General features: G+C 35.3%; 2 protein-coding genes across 2 annotated transcripts; one reads left to right on the forward strand and one right to left on the reverse strand.

The window, feature by feature from the left end:
• Positions 1–42: 42 nt before the first annotated feature.
• Positions 43–2,034, forward strand: IWZ02DRAFT_450367 (dihydrolipoyllysine-residue succinyltransferase). Its single transcript, XM_066767463.1, has 4 exons — positions 43–941; positions 1,020–1,472; positions 1,523–1,577; positions 1,638–2,034. Exons 1-4 carry the CDS (start codon positions 363–365, stop codon positions 1,820–1,822), a joined length of 1,272 nt encoding a protein of 423 aa, XP_066622936.1. The 5' UTR covers positions 43–362; the 3' UTR covers positions 1,823–2,034.
• Positions 2,035–20,786: 18,752 nt separating this feature from the next.
• IWZ02DRAFT_450370 (uncharacterized protein) lies at positions 20,787–21,608 on the reverse strand. The gene is made up of 2 exons (XM_066767464.1): positions 21,568–21,608; positions 20,787–21,515 (listed from the first exon to the last, which is right to left on the reverse strand). The coding sequence occupies exons 1-2, from the start codon at positions 21,594–21,596 to the stop codon at positions 21,083–21,085; spliced, it is 462 nt and encodes a 153-aa protein (XP_066622937.1). The 5' UTR covers positions 21,597–21,608; the 3' UTR covers positions 20,787–21,082.
• Between the last annotated feature and the right edge of the window lie 241 nt (positions 21,609–21,849).

A 21,849-nucleotide genomic window follows, 5' to 3' on the forward strand; every position in this document is an offset into this window, starting at 1 on the left:
ATTTCTTGTGGCCGGTGCCGCACCTCCTGCCATCGGGTAGAACCGGCAATTACATTATTTGCGCTGGAAATCGTTCGGCGCTGACAGGCCCTTGAGCACAAACGAGCGGGTCTGCTGCCGTCACTGTCTTCACGACGCCGCAGGTGTCAACTTGAGCCTCTGCTTCTTCAACTTTCCCCTCCTCACCCCTCTCCCCCCCTTCCTCCCCCTCCGACATCTCCCATCCTGACCGCTTCGGCTATTGGGGTAGCTTTGGATCCGCTCAAATCGTCATCTTGCGCTCAGCCTGTCTCCTCTGACCCCGCCATCGGCCAAGTTGCTGCGCAGTTTGCCTAAAGAAAAAAGCCTTGTCCTTCTTCACCATGATCCGCCGCGTCCTCGCTACCTCGGCCAAGTTTGCCGTCACCTACCCTCGCCGCTCGCATCGTCTGCCGCTGGCCCTTTTCCCCCAGTACCGCACCTATGCCTCGCAGATTGTCAAGGTGCCCGAGATGGCCGAGTCCATTACCGAGGGTACCTTGAAGCAGTTCAACAAGAAGGTCGGCGACTACGTCGAGGCTGACGAGGAAATCGCGACCATTGAGACGGACAAGATCGATGTGTCCGTGAACGCGCCCGAGGCTGGAACCATTGCCGAGCTGCTTGTCAATGAGGAGGACACTGTTACCGTAGGACAGGACTTGCTTAAGCTCGAGGCTGGTGGCGCGCCACCCAAGGAGGAAAAGGCAAAGGAGGAGCCCAAGGAGCCTGCGCCTGCGGATCAGGGCAAGAATGCGGAGGAGAGCAAGCAAGAAAGGTCAAAGCCCGCTGAGGCGACCAAGAAGCCAGAGCCCCCGGCGCAAGAATCCAAGCCCAAGCCCGCGCCTCAGGAGTCAAACCCTGCTCCCCCCAAGGACGAGTCCAAGACCGAGTCTCCCTACGGCTCCCGCGGCGAGCGTCGAGTAAGTTCAGAGACATGGAGCTTCGGGAAACTCGTTCCAGAGCCCGTTGCATGCTGATCTTTTTTTTTTTTTTCACAGGTCAAGATGAACCGCATGCGTCTCCGCATCGCTGAGCGCTTGAAGCAGTCGCAAAACACTGCCGCCTCGTTGACCACCTTCAACGAAGTCGACATGTCCTCTTTGATGGAGTTCAGGAAGCTCTACAAGGATGAGGTGCTCGACAAGAAGGGCGTCAAGCTCGGCTTCATGAGTGCATTCTCTCAGGCTTGCGTTTTGGCCATGAGGGACGTGCCCGCGGTCAACGCCTCGATCGAGGGTCCCAATGGCGGAGACACCATCGTGTACCGCGACTACGTTGACATCAGCGTCGCTGTGGCGACTGAGAAGGGTCTCGTCACTCCCGTTGTGCGCAATGCGGAGACAAGGGACATGGTCGGCATTGAGAAGGAGATTGCGGAATTGGGCAAAAAGGCTCGCGACGGCAAGCTCACTCTCGAGGACATGGCTGGCGGCACTTTCACCATCAGCAATGTACGTTAAGTGATCTAGTCTCCGAGCGTATCCAACTGACTTTACTCTAGGGTGGCGTCTTTGGTTCTCTGTACGGCACTCCCATCATCAACCTGCCTCAGACCGGTTAGTGTCCCCTGAGTCTGTATTCATAAATTCTGCGAATCTAACGGGATTCACTTGTAGCTGTCCTCGGCCTGCACGCTATCAAGCAGCGGCCAGTCGCGGTCAACGGCAAGGTGGAAATCCGCCCTATGATGTACTTGGCTCTCACATATGACCACCGTCTCCTCGACGGCAGGGAGGCCGTCACTTTCTTGGTGAAGATCAAGGAGTACATTGAGGACCCTCGTCGCATGCTCATTGCTTGAGCTCGTAGCAAGAATAGTAATCAATCTTAGATAGTTCTAGCGGGTTTCTTATAGATGTATAAAGTTTCTAGGCTCATTAAATGCATTTAACAATTTAGGCTTATCCTTTAAATGTTAACAGTATTTAAGATTTAATTATCTATTAAGGAATATCTTAAAAATTTATGTACATTAATCTACTATATTTCCTAATATATAAATAAAAATTTAAATTTCTATTTATAAGTTATTTAATCTCTATTACTTCTTAGAGTATTTTATTAATTAGTTTAGTTTAATATGCCTCTTAAGTCTAAGATTAAAAGAGATAGAAATACTTATTTATTTATTTATTTAGTTTAACGTCCCTCTTAAGTCTAAGACTATAAGAGATGAGGATAGCTATCCTAATAGTACATGATTAGCTAATATATAATACCGTCTAGTAGGTTTAGACTATATTAGACTAGTATATATACATATAGCATTTCTCTCTAAGGGTGTTTTTAATGGTTATGATTAGATATTTCGGGCTAAGCCCTTATAGTAAAATTACTAAATTAGTAATATAGGTAGAAATAAGTAAATAGTAAACGAGTGTAAGATAATAAAGGAAATAGGTATGTTTTACAGGTAGGGGAGTCGAATATATAAAGATATATATATATATATCCCTATAACTCCTTAACCCTACTACGTAGTAGGTTCTCTCTCTATATACTACTATTTAGTAGCTATTTAAGTATTTTATATAAAGGCTAGAGTGGCCTTTATAGTTTCTAAATTTTTAAAGAGGTTTTTCATGCTTAGTAAGAGGATATCCTTAGATAGCCATTTTCTTTATTCTTTATACTCCCTATAGGATAGTAGGAGGTGTAAAGGGGTTTCTTTAGGACTACTATACCTATACGTACTAGTAGGAGACCTATTAATGCGTAGTAGATAGGATTTAAAGTATCTATATCCTATTTTTAACTAATAAAAGCTAACGCTATAGGTCTAGGTATACCTATAGGCACCTTAAGCTTATAGCTAGGTTTAGCTATAAAGGTGCTATAAGAGGAGGAGTTATTATTAGATTTAGCTTTTACCTTATCGATAATAGACTGCTAGTCCTAAGCTATAGTAGCCTTTATATCTATTCCTATTACTACTAGTGCTTTTAGGTAATTCTTAGGCTCTTTATTAGTTACCTCCTTAGCTAAGGAGTTAGCTAATTTATTACCGTATATATCCATATAGCTCGGCACCTATTCTAGTGCTATAGATGTACCTTTAGAAGCTACTAAAATAGTAGCTTCTATAGCCCTTATTTACTAGGACTATCCTAGGTTATTAGAAGGATTTATAATCCTATATATAGCAGCCTAGTTATCTGCGTATATATAGTATATATGACCATTTTTTATAGTTCTACTAGCATCTTTAAACGCCCTAGTAATACCTTCTAGTTCTCTACTATATACTAGGTTAGAACACCCTACATTTAGGGATTTAGACCTACTATTTAATAGGTTACTAGGTAATACTACTAAGCCTACATCTATACCTTTCCTACTAGATAGACTAGAGGCATTAGTATAGATATAAGTAGTATTAGGTCCCTTCCTTTAGCTATTAAGGTTTAGGTGCTCTAATAGCGCATCCTATTTACTAAGAGAACTAATCCTATAAGAGAATAGGAGGGCCTTATCCTACGGTAGAAAATAATAGTATTTAATAGGTTCTAGACGTTGTCTATCCCCTATACTAATACTATTATATATATACTCTAATTAGGTAAGTCTCCTTAGTTTATTCTCTATAGAATTAATTCTACTTAATTCTCTAGGGATGGGGTGGTTCCATGGGGGTTTTAAGACCCTAAAGGCATACTTTTTAATAGTAGCATTTAGTCTACCCTTAGTAGGAAGGAGTCCTGCCTCTATTTCTATAGCTTTAATAGGACTAGTCTTAAAAACTCCTAGAATTTTTCGTAAAGCTAGATTCTAGATTAATTTTAGAGTTTTTAATAGATAGTCTATTCCTTTAGACTTATACCATAATTAGTAGCCGTAGTCCATCATACTAATAACGTAAGTTATATATAACTACCTTATAGCATGGGGACCTAGGCCTAAATTAATAGTAGTAAGTCTATTAAGCTGAAATAAGGCGTTCCTTACTTTAGAAGCTAAAACATTAACATGTTATTTATATTTTAGCTTATTATTAAAGTGGACTCCTAACTAGCGGACGGTCTCTTTCGGCTTTATAATCCTAGAGTCTAGGAGCTTAATAGTATTATTTTTAGCCTTATTCTAGCTAGTAAAGTGTGTTAATTATGTCTTAGATAGATTAAATTTTATATCCTTTATAGCACCTAACTCATATAGGAGTTTAGCTTCTCTCTCTAGTATTTTAAGATTCTTCTTTATACTAGTAGACGATATAGATAGACTAATATCATCTATATAAGAGAGAAACTTTACTGCCTAAGAGGGAAATAACTTAGAGATATATATAAGAAAAAGTATAGGAGATATAGGACTTCCTTATGGGATCCTAGTCTCTATATCCATAAACTCCTCTATTTATCCATTAAATGATAGTCTTAATAGCCTATTATTTAGGAAGCTAGATACCTAGCTAATAAGAGATAGTAGGAGTCCTTTCTTCTTTAATAATAGTAAAAGATTATTTTTAATGACGTGGTTAAAAGCACCTTTTATATTAAAAAACAGTGTAGAGGTAATTCTATTAGACAGCTTATTCTCTTCTACTATATTAGATATAGTTCTAGGCTAAAAGTATTAGTGAGAATTCCCTATAACGCGACACGCGAAACTCGCGTTACGTATACCTACCACCTTTACTTCACCATAATTATAGCACTACGTAATCCTTTAAGACTAATCTTTAGTAATAAGTAGCCTAAGAAGGGTCTCTCTTTAACCTAAAGGGCACTTATTATTTTAGCGCACTTCTTAGGTAAGAAACCTATAATAATTACATATAAGCTATACATCCTAGATTTAACTATTTAATACACCTTAAAGAATATAACTCCTAACTATACTAGTATATCTTAGGCATATGCCGGTTAGCCTAAGGTAACTACATCTCATAATAAATGTATTATCATTTATGAAGTATGACTCTACCCCTAGGACACCTACCTATAACTATTAGAATAATATGGCTTCCTAATTTTAAAGACCACCTACTACCGTATCTTAAAGCGGTATAGGATTATAAAATAGCACGCGGTAAAGCGTCCCATATTAATACTAACTTATACGGCTATTCATCTTACTTAGGCTAAGGCGCGTAGGCATTAGATAATTAAGTAATAGTAATAAATCATCTAGAGTAATGAGTACTCTACTAAAAGAGGTAAGGGCGGTATATAGGTATAGGTTTTCCATACGCTAGACTAGAAATAGGATAAGGATATAGTAGATATATATAATAAAGGAAAGGATATATCTATTATAGTCTAGGCTACGTTTTCTAGTACACTTAGTTATAGTAATTTAGTAGTTATGGAGCGTGACCTAGAGGCTAAGAAGAATAGCTACTCTACTAACTCTTACATCTAGGTACTTAATGAAATAATCCCTACTCTATAGGAACTAGGCATAGAATTTATACAGGAAGCTAAAAAGGTTAAGTAGTAGTTTAAAGACTACGCTAGACTAATAATTAATTAGCTACCCTATTTACTAGACATGAATCCGATTAAGCACCTCTAGTTTTACCTTAAATCTATTATACTAAACAATAGACTAGACCTCCTAACTCTTAAGGGGGGGAAAGATTATATTAGAGAGGAATAAGGTAAGGCACTATAGACTGCCTAGAATGATATTCCATAGTATTATCTTAATGCGTTAGTAGAGAGTATGCTAAAACAGGTAGAGGCACTTATTAAGGCTAAGGGGTAGCACACGAGGTATTAGATTAGTAAAAAAAATAAAAAACTTAAAAGACACACTATTTTTACACTTAAAACACTAATTAAGACCACTATAAAGGTCCTAGGTAGCTAGTTATTAAGTAGTATGGGTGCTGTATTTTAGCTAAGTAACCGGCAAAAATCCGGAATCGCTAATACTTTTAGCGCGTCACTATAATAGTAGGGCGGCATCTATAGCTAATTTTTTAAGTCTACTACCTACTTAACTAGGGTCTAGTAAGTAGGTAGTTTTAGTAAGATAGCCTAATCGTTTAGCTATAATTCTCTCATTTATTTTTCTAAGGTAATTTAATGAAGATATCACCCTATAAGACTTAGGACTAGTATAGTCTAGTTTATTAGGTTTCTTTAAAATTACGCCTATTACTTATCTCTACGCTTTAGGGTGATAGCCACTATTAAATAGTAGGCTAAATACTCTAAAAAGGGTAATAGGACTAGCCTTATAGGCAGCTATAATAATGTCTTAATTTATAGCATTAGGTCTAGGTGTTTTACCCTTTATTTATGTAGAGTAAGCTAGTTCTAGTTCCTTAGAGTCTAATTTAGGCCACTTCTAGCTATTATTAGGGATATACTTATCCTATATAATAGGTAGAGTAGTAGGGGGCTAAGGGAATAAAGCCTCCCTAAAAGTAGAGCATTTTTCGTTAAAAGAATTAGCTAATTCTCCTAATATAGACTTTATACGTGGTATAAAATCTACTCTACTATCCTTAGTATACTTCATTACTTTAAATACTAGCTTAGGGTCCGTATTTAAAAGGAACTAGTACTAATATTCCCTTTTAGTATTTTTAATAGCTAAAAAGTACTTATTTTTAGTAACTAGATAGGCCTTTATACTCTAAGGATTAGAGTATAAAACTTAGTTTTTACTAGTCCTATAACCCCTCTTTAACTTAGTAAGAGACTCGTCCTACTAAGGTTTAGAAATAATCTTATTAGATAGCTTAGGAATGCTGTTATTAGTAGAAGTAGTAATTAATTTACTAAGCTCTTCTACTAATAAGTTAAGTTCCCTTATAACTAAGGGGTCTTAATTTAGTATATCCATAGTACTAACCTTTTACTCTAGGCGTATTAAATTAGTAGAGTCTAGTATAGGACTATTCTCTACTAAATTAATTAACTAGGAGCTAAACTTAGCCTAGTCTACCTTTTTAAGATTAAATTATATACGACTAAAAATCTTTACATAAAAATCTTTACACCTCTATAAACTCTTACCCTATTATAAAACTTTTTATAGCATCTTTCTTAGTAGGTCCTAAAGCACCGGTTTATACCCTTATAATACTACTAGCACTTATTACTACCTAGTAAGGGGTAAAAATATGCTTTTTCTCCTACTATCCCTACTCCGAAAATTTTTTCCTACCTACTAAGATTCGGCCCTACTTTAGTAAAATTAGACGAGCTCTAAGAAACCCCCCTAGACCTCCTACCTTTTTCCTAAAGCTCTCTAAGCACCCCTAGCCTAAATAAAGTCTAAGTACACTACACCTCTACTTATAAATATCTTAATACTAAGATGAGATATTTAAATAAAAGCTATACTATTTAAACCACCTAAGCCTATACTATAAGCCTATAGTTTTTATACACTAAGAACACCCCCTAGTCTCCTAAAATAATCCGAAAGAAAAAACCCTTAAACGAAAAATACTACCCCTAGACTACCTATTAGGCTATTCTCTAATTTTAGGGGTTAAAAAACATAGAGGACTAGGATATATCCTTTATCTTCGAATACTAAGAAAAAACCCTACTAGAAGGGGCTAAAAATAGCCTTATTCTCTCTAGGAAGTAGGTTTTTATTTCTTTTATAAAGAAATATAAACTAGAACTCCTACCCCTAATCCTAGCTACCTAAATCTAACCCCCTAGAATACCCCCTAATAGGTTACCGCTTTAAAACCCTTATAAATTAGGAGAACCCCTTATTTTAAGGGATCCTCCTAAAGAAAGAAATGATACTATGGACCTTAACCCCTCCCTAACTACCCCTACCCCCTAATAGGTGGTAAGGGCTAAGAAATAACCTAGAGAGCCCTCTACTTCCCCTAAAAGTACCCCTAGTAGGGTAGTACTTATTAGGTAAGAAGAAGAGCCTATCTCTACCTCTTCTACTATTTCTCCTAGGAGAACTAGTACCCCGGAACCCCCTAGCACCCCCTAGCTATAGTACCCCTTAGGAGGCTCTCCTATGGGCTAGAGATCTAATAAGAAAAGCCATTAACCTCTCTAAAAATAGAGAGGAAGAAGGGCGTCTTTTAGACCTTCTAGAAGTCTTTAGGGACTATATAAAGTAAGGAAGGGCCCCCCTAAAGGCTTCTAAGGGGGTAGCCACTATAGGAGAGTCTCCTAGGAAGCCCCCTAGTTATTTATAGGCTACTATAAATTCTAAGGGGTTTAAATAAGGAGAAAAGGTAGATATCTCCCCTTCTACTACCCCTAAGGGGGTGGTAAAGAGGTAAATTAACCCCTTATTAAATCGGCGTGTTAATCTTAATACCCTATCTCTCCCCCCTAAGTTTTCTCCTAGAAAACTAAGGGATTCCCTTAATTCTCTTTTTAAAGAGAATAAAAACCCCCCTCTTACTATTACGAATCGTTAAGCAGCTAATTTATAGGCTAAGGCATGAAGGCTATCTACTTAGTCGGACGTGTGTGAAATTAAAAGAAATTAATTAAAGTTAAGTAGGAAAAAGAAGTTAAGTGAATTCTCTTAATTATAGTAAATATAGAAGATGCTATATACTCTACTATCTTCTATATATATTTATACTAGAACTAAAATAAGACTAAGACCCTATTATTACTATATGAATTACTACTTTAACTATGCTATTAAAAATAAATAAGAATTAAACTTTTTTATCATTATATGAAGCTCTATTTAGCTACTAGCTTAAGGGAGTATATATTATCTATTAGCTTAGCTAGTTTATATAGCTTAGTTAGCTTACGCGGCTTAGCTAGCTTATTAAATAATTATGTAATAGTATAGTAGTAGTGCTTTTATATTACTAGTATATAGCCTAGCTAAACTTATTATATAGCCTTAGGTTATATAGCCTAGTAGCTATTATGATATTCCCCCCCTAATAGGAAGCCTAAGTTAGCTCATTATATAGAAGATACTTATGTAGATAACTAACTAGCGCTATCTTAGTAAGGGTGTAAGGTATAGAACTATTAGGTATATCTTATTATTAAGTTTAAGGTGTAACTAACTTTCTTTACCTAACCCTTAGATTACTATATTATCTCTTCTCTATTACCTTATTACTAAACCATCTCTTATCTAAGTAAAACCATAATAGTGAGTTTTTATGTTATTAAAATAATAATTAGCTAAGATCTATTTAACTAACTATCACGTAATAGTACCTTATTAACCTTATTACTCCATGCACCTATAAGAGAATATGATGCCTTAAGAGGAGGCTAAGGCTACTTAGGCCTACTATATAATATGTTATGCATAATTAGCTAATTATTTATGTATTCTAAGTCCTAAGATCATGAAGTAAAGCTAACCTATATAGGTATAGTATTAGGCTCCTAAGAGCTAATATATATTACTATTCTACCTATAAATCCTTATATAAGCGTTAATATTAGCTTAGTATAAGCTAGTTCTTCTATAATTAGTGGATAATAGGTAGCTTCACCTACTCTACCCTTACATATACATTCTAGTAGTTATTATATTATAGAACTACTAGATGTACCTTTATATAAAAGTAATAATAGTAGTATTATTTATCTTACTACCTTAACTACTAAATCCCTAGCGGAACCTTTAGATTAGGATCCTAAGGTAGATACTATTAATAAGTTAGTAGCTTTCATTCTATATAAGTTCTTTAGAAAACTAGCTAAAGTATGTAATACTTCTTATATTTACTTATATGATAGCTAATAAGTTAGTAGAAGTCACTTAGAGCTATAGAGGCTAACTAATATATAATATATATATTAGGCCTTAGTGACCTAGCCTATTATACTATCATCTTAGTTTCTAAGGATTAGTTTAATTTTATGTCTATAGAGTCTTATGTATCCTTACGTAATGCTTATTTAATCTAATATATAGGTATTAATTAGCCTATAGGTTATACTAAGTATTAGGATAACCTCTCTACTTATATTTTCTATGGTTATTATAAATTACTAGGTTTCCTTTAAGGTTATTACGTAAACTATACCTAGGGTACTAGTAACCTTAACTATACTATAAGTAATCTTATAGGTACTTATCTACCTAATTACTATAAAAGGTATAAGGATGAGATATAGCCTAGTTAGTATCTTACTCTTCATTATATAGTGAATAACTAGGTTAATAGTTACCTATAGAGTTACTTAGAAGATGTAATGCGGCCTAAATTTAAGAAGTTAGCACCTTCTCCTCTAGCTAAAGAAGAGCAAGAAGAGTAGGGAGTAGAGTAGGGGTAGGAGGGGATAATAATAATAATAATAAGGAGGGATAATTTAAATTAAGTAATAAAAAAGAAATAAATTAAAATAGGGTATAGGAGTATAGGATTTAGAAATATTAGTTCATGTGAAAAAAGATTATTTACTATAGCATTAGAGGATTCTTTTTACTAGAGGATAGGCAGGTTAATTTTTAGAATATATTCCTTCCTATAATTCTTACTAGAGAAAGGCCTTTTTCTATTTCTCTAGATTTTTTAGTAGTCTAGGTGTAGAAGGATTAGTAGTATGGAAGTCCTCTATTTTTTAGGGAGCCCTAATGAAAGAACTTACTATATACTATTTATTATCTTAATTATATCCTACCTATTAAACTTAATACCTTAAAACTCTATAAGTGACTTAACTTACATGAATAAAGTTAACTTCCCATTCCTATTAGTCATTAATAATTTTAGGTTCTATTTCTATGTACTTTTATTCTAGTAATAGGTCTATAGCTGCTTTACATAGATGGTTAGCGTAGAAAAGGTTTATAACTCTCATACTTTTTAGGAGTTCTAATTTATATAAGTATCCTTTTATCCTAATAATTTTAAACGGTCTAGTATTAGGAGAATCTAACTTTAGGTTTAGTTAGTTAGTTATATAACTAGTCTTTTTTATATAGACTAAGTCTCTAATTCTAAAATTAGGCGTGTAATAGTATTTATTTACTTATTAGTAGTTCCTTTCTTATAATTAATGAATTAATTTATAGGCGTATTCATAGGCCTCTTATCTTCTCTTTTAGAGAGACTAGGCTACGGCCCGTATTTTGCCTTCTTAAATAATAGACGGTCGTATGTAAGGCTAGGGCTAGATATATAGTATGCCTAGTTTAGGTATTCTAACACCTCCCTTAGGTGATGAAAAGTAGGACGGGGATAATACCTAGAATAATCTTCTATATCTATCACGAATCGTTAAGCGGCTAATTTATAGGCTAAGGTATAAAGGCTGTCTACTTAGTTAGACGTATATAAAATTAAAAGAAATTAATTAAAGTTAAGTAGGAAAAAGAAGTTAAGTGAATTCTCTTAATTATAGTAAATATAGAAGATGCTATATACTCTACTATCTTCTATATATTATTATACTAGAACTGAAATGAGACTAAGACCCTCTTATTACTACGTAAATTACTACTTTAACTATGCTATTAAAAATAAATAAGAATTAAACTTTCTTATTATTATGTAAAGCTCTATTTAGCTACTAGGTTAAGTGTAATACTAACGCCTACGGACCCTACTAGAGATTAGGGATTAAGGTGGGGCCTAGTAGCTACTAACTAGGACCCGAATAGGGCCGTACGTATAAGTAAGGACATATAAAAAGCCCTTCATAGACGAAACCTTATAAACTAAGGTTTTATCTAATATCTACTTTAAATACATTATTATTACTACTTAATTTACCCCCCTACGGTGCTAAATCTTACATTTAAAACCTTTAATTACCACGGCTAGTTAAATTTAAAAATAGCTCCTATAACTTATTTAGGAAGTGTTAACCTAGAGGCTAGTATACTAGCCATAAAGCTACTAGTTAGAGGCTAAGAGGCTATTAACCTAAGAATAGTTCCTCCCTAGGTTAATAAAGATGCTCATGTTAAAGTATAGTCCCTAAATAATAGTAATAGCTAGCTCTTAGTTATGCTAGCGCTAAATCTACATATTATAACTATTAATAATAACATTACGGCACTCTTAGTAATACTAGACTCTATAAATATAGAAGAACTTATTAATGTCCACTAATAAGTTTAGAGACTCTAGGAGATTAAATGGAGTCTCTTAGGGCTACCTGCTATAACCCTAGTTAGGGCTAACTTATAACCTAAATTATAAGTTCTATACTATAATCCCCTTAGCTCTCTTATTAAGGCCCCTATACCTAAGCTTATAAGCTTAGAGGTAAAGGATATTAACTCCTAATTCTAGGCCCTAAATAATACGTTTTAAAATATATAGCACTTCTAAAGATTTAGGGTGCTAGTTATAATAGGCTACCTAGGGGCTAGCTATTAGTAAGGTAAACCTATATGATAAGGTATTTAACGCCCTTAACTTAAAAATAGACCCCCTAGTTTACTTTAAAGACTTCTATATATTCATTATAGATTAGATCTAGGACCCTAATATATAGAGGTTTAAAATGTATATAAAGTTCTTTAATATGACTTAGGGGAAGGGGTAAGAGTTTAAAAGTCTATAGTCTATACTAGAGGCTAAGGAATAACGCCTTAAGTTTAAGATTATTAATAAGGAGTACTATATTACATACTAGTTTTTATAGGTATACCTACTCTTATATACTAAATTAACTAAGATAAGTGCTAAGAGCTAGATAAAGACTAAGTATAATATATTTACTAAGGTTAAGAAAGTAGAAGAGCTCCTAGGGTAGTCCTCCTAAAGGAGTAACCCTAAAGGGGCGCCTAAATAGGGCTAGTTTAACTCCGGTTTAGTACACCCTTAGGGGCTAAGACCTAAAAAGAAATACTAGGGCCCCCTATCTAGGAGTATAGCTAATAAGGTAACCTACCTTAGGAATAGGCTAAAGAACTATTAGACTAGTAACTAGTACTAAAAGGGTAGTAATCCCTAGCTAAAAAGGGACTAACTACTACTAGCTAATAAGAAGTTAGAAAAAGGCGTGCCCTAGTTACGTACCTAAAAGCATCTTAGTAACTAGGGTAGGAGGAATAATAAAGAGACCATTAAGTAATATATAATTTACTAGTAATTTATATTATCTATAATATAGTTACTAGGACGCACTCCCTAATAGCTCTTATTAATAATAGTGCTACCCTAAACCTAATTTAGAGGTTAGTAGCCTTAGATAAGGGCCTTATCCCTACCTAAGAGCTACCTAGTTACTACCTAAATGCTACCTTAGCTAATAGGTCTCCTCTTATCCTAGGATAAGCCTACTAGTTTATTATAACTATATAAGATAATTAAGGTTAAAGCTAAGCTATAGGCCCCTAGCTATTCTAGGAAAGCTAAGATATAGTATTTAAACTTATCCTTAGCCTAGGCTAGATTAATAAAGCTAAATACTATTTTAAGTACTTCTAAGAATATAGTCTATCTTTCTCCTAGGCTAACCCTAACTATGAACCTATAATTAAATAAGTATTATTAGAGGAATTAAGAAAGGAGGTTAGCCCTAAGGGATATATCTATAGTGCCTAGACCTATAGGTCTATAGTATAATAACCTTAGTAGGTTAGCTACCTAGGTCCTATTAGGACCCTATAGGGTATATAATTACCTATAACTACTAGTTACCCTAATTAAGGTAGTTATACTCTATACCTAGTAGCCTATATAGGTACTAGTAGGAGCTTAACCTAGGGCCTCCTAGAGTAATATACTAAATTTAATAATGTCTTTAATAGTAATCTTACTAGTATATTAGCCTAGAACTTAGTATATAACCACATAATTAATCTTAAGGATGGTAGAATGCTACTATAGTTACCTATATATAACCTATCTAAGAGAGAATTAAGTATCCTTAGAGAGTACCTAGAAAAGGTGCTATACCTTAGAGAGATTAGACTAAGTAAGTTACCTATATAGGCCCTAATCCTCTTTATACCTAAGGCTAATAGGACCCTATACCTTTACATAGACTACTAGGGACTTAATAAGGTTACTATTAAGAACTACTACCCCTTACCCCTTATTAGGGAGCTAATAGACCGCATATTAGGGGCTACTATATATATAAAGTTAGACCTCTATAATACCTACTATAGGCTCTAGATTAAGGTAGGAGATAAGTAGAAGACAGCCTTTAAGACGCGGTATAGCTACTATAAGTATCTAGTTATACCTTTTAGGCTAGCTAATACTCCTATATCTTTCTAAGTATATATCTATTAAGCTATAGCTAGGCTCCTAGACTCTATCTATATTATCTACCTAGATAACATTCTTATATACTCCTAAAATGAAGTAGACCATATATAATACGTAAAATAAATCTTATAATAGCTATAGTAATAGAGACTATATACTAAAATCTTAAAGTACGCATTCTATATAAAACACGTTAAGTTCCTAGGGTTTATAATCACCCCTAATAGCATCTAAATAGATACTAAGAGGGTCTAGACTATTAAAGAATAGCTAGAGCCGTAAAGCTATAAGGATATATAAGTATTCCTAGGCTTTACTAACTTCTACTACTAGTTTATCTAGAACTACTCTATACTAACCTAACCCCTATATAAACTCCTATAGGAGGCTAGTTAGGTCCTAGTAGGTACCTTATTAGATACCGTAGAAGTAAAGAAGAAAAAGACTAGAAAGGGACCTATAAGGTAGTACTAACCCTAGTATTAGCTAGAGGCTACCTAGATGGCCTTTAAGTAGCTATAAGTAGCCTTCCTAGAAGGTCCTCTACTATAGTACTATAATCTAAAGCGCCTACTAACCCTAATTATGGATATATCTAACTATATATATATAGGAATACTTCTATAGCTAGCTATTAGTAGTAATAGGGCCCCCTATTAGTATCTAATTACCTACTACTCACGTAAATCTATTACTATAGAGGTGTGCTATAACACCTATAATAAAGAATTACTTATAATTATAGAGTGCTTTAAGATATAGTAGTACTACCTAGTATATATACCTACCCTAACGTAAGTCCTTATAGATTATAATAACCTCTACTCTTTTATAGATACTAAATACCTAACTATAAGGTAGGCTAGGTATATAGAGTTATTAGTAGAATTTAACTTTAAGATTAGCTATAAACCTAGCTTAAGTAACCCTACTAATAGTTTATCCTACTACCCTAACTATATAAGGGGCTTTAAAGAAGTAGATAAATAGCTAGTATTAGATGTACTATTACCTACTCTATAATAGAAGCTCTAAGTAAAAGACCTTAAGGAGTTACTAGGTACTACTATACCCCTAGTTACCGGCTAGGTAGACGTGTTATAGTACCTACTTAAAGCTAAGGTACTAGTAACGCTACCCTTAAAATAAGTCTAATAATATAAGTAATACCCCCTTATAGTATCCTTACTTACTAGTATTAGCTTAGTACTAAGTCTAATACCTTACTAAGAGGTAGTAGTAGCTACTCTTAGTGAAATAGTATATACTAACCCCCCTAAGTCCCTCCTCTAGCTACTTCTAGATAGCTAGAGAGAGGACCCTCTATCTTAGGAGGTCTATATAGATAGCGTAATAGGGGTAGATAGTACTAGAGAGGGGTATTCTATAGACCCCTAAGGTCTTATCTACCGGAATAGTAAAGTATAGGTACCTAATAGTACCCTACTATATAGTAAGATCTTTATATAGAATTATAATAACCTAGTAGGCGGATACTTTAGCGTTAAATATATAATAGAGGTTATTAGCTATAAAAACTAGTAGCTAATACTAGCTAAAGACGTAACCGCGTATATAGAAGACTATAATACCTACTAGTAAAATAAGCTACGGTGGTATAAGCTATATAGGCTCCCTAAACTAGTCTAAAGACCTATAATGCCCTAGTAACACTTTATAATAGATTTTATTATAGACCTTCTAGCCTCCTAGGACCTATTAGGACGTAAATATAATACTATCCTAGTCCTAGTAGATAGGTTTATGAAATATACGTAGTATTTCCCTATATAAATAACTATAAGCATAGATAGCTTAGATACTCTTATCTAGTATAAGGTTATTATAGTAACTAGGTACCTAATTAATATTATCTTAGACTAGGGTAGCCTCTTTATAAGTACCTACTAGAGCGCATTCTACTACTACTTAAGAATCTTCTAAAAGTTAAGTATAGTATTCTACCTATAGACTAATAGGTAGACTAAGTACTAAAACTAGGAGCTAGAGGTATACTTATATATATATATATTAACTATAAATAATTAGACTAGGCCTTATACCTATATAAGGCGGCCTTTACCTATAATAGTAAAGTCTACTTAATAACTAAGTTCGCTCTAATATACCTAGCCTATAGCTAGGTACCTAATCTCCCTAATAGTGTGCTAGATACTATATCCTAGATAGGGAGGGGACTAATAGGGCTACTATAGGGCGCCTAATTAATAATAAAGGGGTTACTATAGACCCTAATATTATAGTGCTAATAGACTCTAAGTAAGCTTAGTAGGTAGAGAGCTACCTCTACTAGCTAACTAAAACACGTAATAAGGCTAAGGAGCGCATAGAGCGCGCCTAAGTACTCTAGGCTAAGTATACTAACTATTACTAATTAGATAAATAATTTAATATAGGAGAAAGAGTGCTTCTTTTATTAAAGAATATTCGTACTAAATAACTAATAAAGAAGTTAGATGCCTACTATCTAGGCCCTTTCCCTATTATTAAATGATACGGTAGGCTAATATATAAACTAGACCTCCTACTAAGCATAGTAAGGATCTACCTAACATTCTATATCTCCCTACTAGAACCCTATTAGGGCCTAATAGATGCTAAACCCTACCCTACTAAGATTAACGACGAGGGTAATAAGTACTAGGAAGTAGAAACTATTATAGTATTATGCTACTACCCTAATATATAGACTAACTAAGTAAGATAGCTACTATCTCGCTTACTATGCCTTTTTAGGTCGGTTAGTATAGTAGTATCGGCCCTACTACCTTATATATAGACTATAAGCTTACTCCTAGAGGGGTATAGTACTACGTTAAGTAGGTAGGCTATAGGAATGAATTTAATAAATAGATGTATGAGGACGGCCTAGATAACTACTAAGAAATAATAGATACATATAAGTCTAACTATAACGTTTTAAAAAACCTAGCTAAACATAAGTAGATAGCCCCTAAAGAGGTAACTAATAGGCTAGCCCTAGTAGGCCCTATAAAGTAAGGATGAGGATGACCCCTAGGGTCTAGAAATAAACCTAAAGGAGTAATAGTAGTAGTAGGGGGCCCTCTTAGGGCCCTAATAGGCCCTAATAACACCCTATAGAAATAGAGAGATAACTTAAGTAGTAGCTTAGGTAATAACATAGATATATTAAGTTAAATAGGAGTATAGGAAGGATTATAGGGAGTAATAGGTAAGAATAAGTGCTAGATAGGAATAAGCATATCTTAGAAACTATCCTATAGACTTAGCCTAATATAAGTAGACTACCTCTACTAACTATACCTATAAAAGACCTTAATTACTATAAGGGTATTAAAAAGGACCTAATAACTCTACTAACTAGAATCTATATAGGAACTAGGGATAATAGGAATACCTAACTAGTATAAATAGATCCTATAGAAGAGAAAGCCTAGCTTAGCTACTATAATAAAGGGTATTATAATAGGTAGGTATAATATATATACGCGATAGCTATAACTACTCTAACTCCTTATTTATAATAATATTAGTAGGCTTATTAGGGCTAAAGAGGCCGCCGGCGTTCTACTATAGGTTAGCTAATAGGTACCTAAATAGGGGTATAAACAGTAATAACTTACCTTCTAATACTCCTACGTAGCGCGGTAACTTACCTAGTAATAATAACCTAACTCTACTAGTATAACCCCCTTACTCTTTACACTATTACCTATAGTCTTAGTATAGTTCTAAGCTATACGCTCTAGTATATTTAAGTAGCTAAACTATATAGCTAAGGGACGTATAAACATGTCTTACTAAGCTAGAGTAGTAGTATCGTATGTATCCTTATCTAAAAGCCTATAAGCATGATCTAGCTTAGCCTTAGAATAGGCTACTAGTAGGGGAGTAGTAGCTATACTACTAGTAGCTATAAGGAGGGGAGATAAATAAGATACCTAAGTCTAAGACTAGGTCTAGTAATAAGACTCTAACTTATTATATACTATAGTATAGTAGGTATAGTTAATTAAGTACTCGTGCTCCTCTAGCGTAATGTTAACTACGTAGTAAAAATGCTTATTAATCTACTAATAACCTATTAGTAACATACTATTATGCTACTACCCTAATATATAGACCGACTAAGTAAGATAGCTACTATCTTACTTACTATACCTTTTTAGGTCGGTTAGTATAGTAGTATCGGCCCTACTACCTTATAGAGTAAGTAAGATTTATACCTACCTAGAGGTTATTAGTTTAAGTCCTAGTTAAACCGCTCTTATAGGTATAAGCTAAATTTAGGTTATTACTTAGGGGTATGTATATTAGTAAGTAGTATACTTATATGATCTATACGCCCTAGTATATACCGCGCTTTTACTACTATACGTATATACTATATTCCTATAGCTATTATAGCCTTTATTACGCTACCTACTAGTTAGCCTTATCCCCTAACTAGCCTAGTGCCTACGCGTTAGTGGACTAGTTCCCTATTAGCGCTAACTCGCGTCTACTTTATAGCTAAATAGGTTAAACATAAGGACGCGTTCCTCTAAGGGGGAGATAGTATCATGCTACTACCCTAATATATAGACTAACTAAGCGAGATAGCTACTATCTTACTTACTATACCTTTTTAGGTTAGTTAGTATAGTAGTATCGGCCCTACTACCTTATATATACCTAAGTAGCACCTAAATAGCATACCTATTTATACTAATTAGCTATAGTAGTATAGTATACATACTTACTACTCCTACCTATTAGCGCCTTATAACTAATAAATAATATGTAGACCTAGGCCTAAATAATTAAAGGGTCCCTAGAATAATTAGCTATAACTATTTAGGAAATTAGCCCTAATAACTTACTATAAGTAAGCCTACAGCTTATAACTACTAGATAATAACACGCTAGTATTACCCCTAGGAGAGCCGCTAGGTGCCTTACACTTATAAGGAGAGATCTATAGCTTCGTAATAGGAGCTAAAGGGTTACCTAGTAGCACTCTAGACTAGTAGTAAATATAGCGCGTATAAGTAGGGTAATCTAATAGTAGCTAAGGTTAGAAATAAACTAGGTAGCTACGAACTTCATTATACATAAGATAGGGGGGGGGCTATAGTAAAAGTCGTAAGGCTAATAACTTATAAAGGTAATAGATAGAAAAGATAGGGGTTAGGTAAGATAAGTAACCCTATTTATACGCTGCTAGCTACTAACTCCGTACCTATAAGCTAATACCTAGGCGCTTAGATATAAGCTATAAGGCTAATAATAAAGTAGATAACTCTATAGACTTAATAAAGAGACCCTATTACTACGTAACGATGCTTAGGGCTATAATAATACTAATTATAGGCTAGAACGCGCCTAATAGCATAACTATACTCTTAGGCCGGATAACATAATAGAATAATAAATAATACTACTACCTAGCTACTCTACGCTACTTAGTACCCCTAAGATAGCTACTTATTAACAGTCTAAGGATAGCCCTTTTAGAGGGGGGGATAGTATAATACTATAACTAAGGAGGGGCCTAGTAGACTCTAACCTAAGGCGGGACCTAGTAGACTCTAACTAGGACCTAAAGAGGGCTATACGTATTAGTAAAGATATATAAAAGCCCTTAAGAGACGAAACCTTATAAACTAAGGTTTTATCTAATATCTATACTAAATACATTATTATTATTTACGCTTAATTTAACTCCCTATAGTGCTAAATCTTATATTCTATTTCTCTTAGTTTTTTAACTAAATCTAAGGTAAATAAGGCTATTAAAAATGGCCTATTTATTACTAGCTAATACCTAAGGGTAGAGGCACTACATTCCCGTCTTTCCTGCCCCTATAGACGTTCCCCTTAACCCCCTCTCTTTTAAAAAACCTCTCTTCTCTCTCTCTCTTCCCTAAAAGAAGTTATCTACTACTCTCCTTACTATTTCTTTTATATTATAAAAACCCCCCTAGCCCCCTTCTAGTCCTTTATATACTCTATATACTGAATGGTATACTAGTAGGCTAAAGAGACCTATAGAAGACCCCCCTAGACTACTCTTCTCCTTTTCTCTTTTTATCTCTTTTATTAACTATAGTTACTCCTTTCTCCTTTTATATATTACCTACTAGGTAATATACCTATAAGGGTTTAGCCTAAATTATCTAATTATAATCATTAAATTCTCTACTATAAAGAAAAAGCTAAAGAGGTATAGATTCTCTCTCTCTCTTTAAAGAGGTTAGAGGACTATAGTTTATATAGCTACTAGACTATTAGGGTCTTAGACCCTTATCTCTTATAGTCTTTAACTCTAGAGGGACGTTAAACTAAATAGATAAATAAATAAATAAATTATATAGCTTAGCTAGTTTACGTAGCTTAGTTATTATATGCTTTAGCTTATTAGGTACTTACGTAAAGGTGTAGTTATAGTACGCTTATATTACTAGCGTATAGCCTAGCTATATAACTAGGCCTATTTAGCTATCGCGATAGATATAATATATATAGGATAGATATCTTTATCTCTTATAGTTTTAGACTTAAGATAGATATTAGGCTAAATAATATAAAGTAATAATAAAATAGTCTTTTAGTTTAAAGGTAAGATATAGATATAATATATAGCTTATAATACGTAGCTATAAGATAGATATAACTTCTTTACTAAAGAGCTAAGTAGTATATATATATAAGGAATTAGATCTAAGGGTTTTACTAAGAAGTTATATAGAATTCTAATATTATTAAAGGTGCCTCCATATAATTACTATAGACTAAGGAAAGTCCCGTTAAGTCTTTAGCTCTAGTCATGCTATTAGATGTTAAAGCATAGTCTAATACTATAAGCCATCCATGCACCCTCGAAAATTTCTTAAGTGACCTCTTAGAACAGCCAGAAATCGCCACGCTGCGCCACGACGGCTGCTGGTGCCAGTGCTCTCGCCGGTGGCACGTTTAGTTGCCAGTGACGCACGAGGTGCCACCGCCAAGGCAGATGGGACCATCACGCTTCTCGACCTCGGGGTCAATGTAGATGGGGCCATCGCGCTTAGCCTTGCCAGTGACACACGAGGTGCCGCCGCCAATGCAAATGGGACCGTCACGCTTCTCGTTGGTGGTGGTGTCGATGTTGATGGGGCCATCGCGCTTCTCAACCTTGGGGTCAATGTAGATGGGGCCGTCACGCTTCTCGACCTCAGGGTCGATGTAGATGGGGCCGTCGCGCTTCTCAACCTCAGGGTCGATGTAGATGGGGCCGTCGCGCTTCTCAACCTCAGGGTCGATGTAGATGGGGCCGTCGCGCTTCTCGACCTTGGGGTCGATGTAGATGGGGCCGTCGCGCTTCTCCTGGCTACCAGTGACGCACGAGGTGCCACCGCCGTAGCAGCTGACCAGATTAGCACCAGAACGGCGGTCGGCTCTGAAAGGCCATGACTTACATGGGACCGTCAGCAACGGGGGCAGCCATAACGCCGGTGGCTGATAATGTGTAAGCAAAAACGGTCTGATGCCATGGGGAGCGGAGGCGTACCGAGGGCGGCAACGAGAGAAAGCTCGAACTTCATCTTGGATCTTGAGACGGCGGGGTTCTTGCGAGACTGTTGAGAGGAACTGAGAGCGCAATGGCTCGACCTGATGGCGAAAGATCATGGCCTGATATACCTGCGTGCAGATGCATCCGTGAGTCCTGGAAACGGAAACTTCCAGCCGCCATTCAGAGG

The sequence above is a fragment of the Phyllosticta citriasiana genome (genome assembly GCF_038021145.1).
Source record: "Phyllosticta citriasiana strain CBS 120426 chromosome Unknown IWZ02scaffold_6, whole genome shotgun sequence".
Lineage (NCBI taxonomy): Eukaryota > Fungi > Ascomycota > Dothideomycetes > Botryosphaeriales > Phyllostictaceae > Phyllosticta > Phyllosticta citriasiana.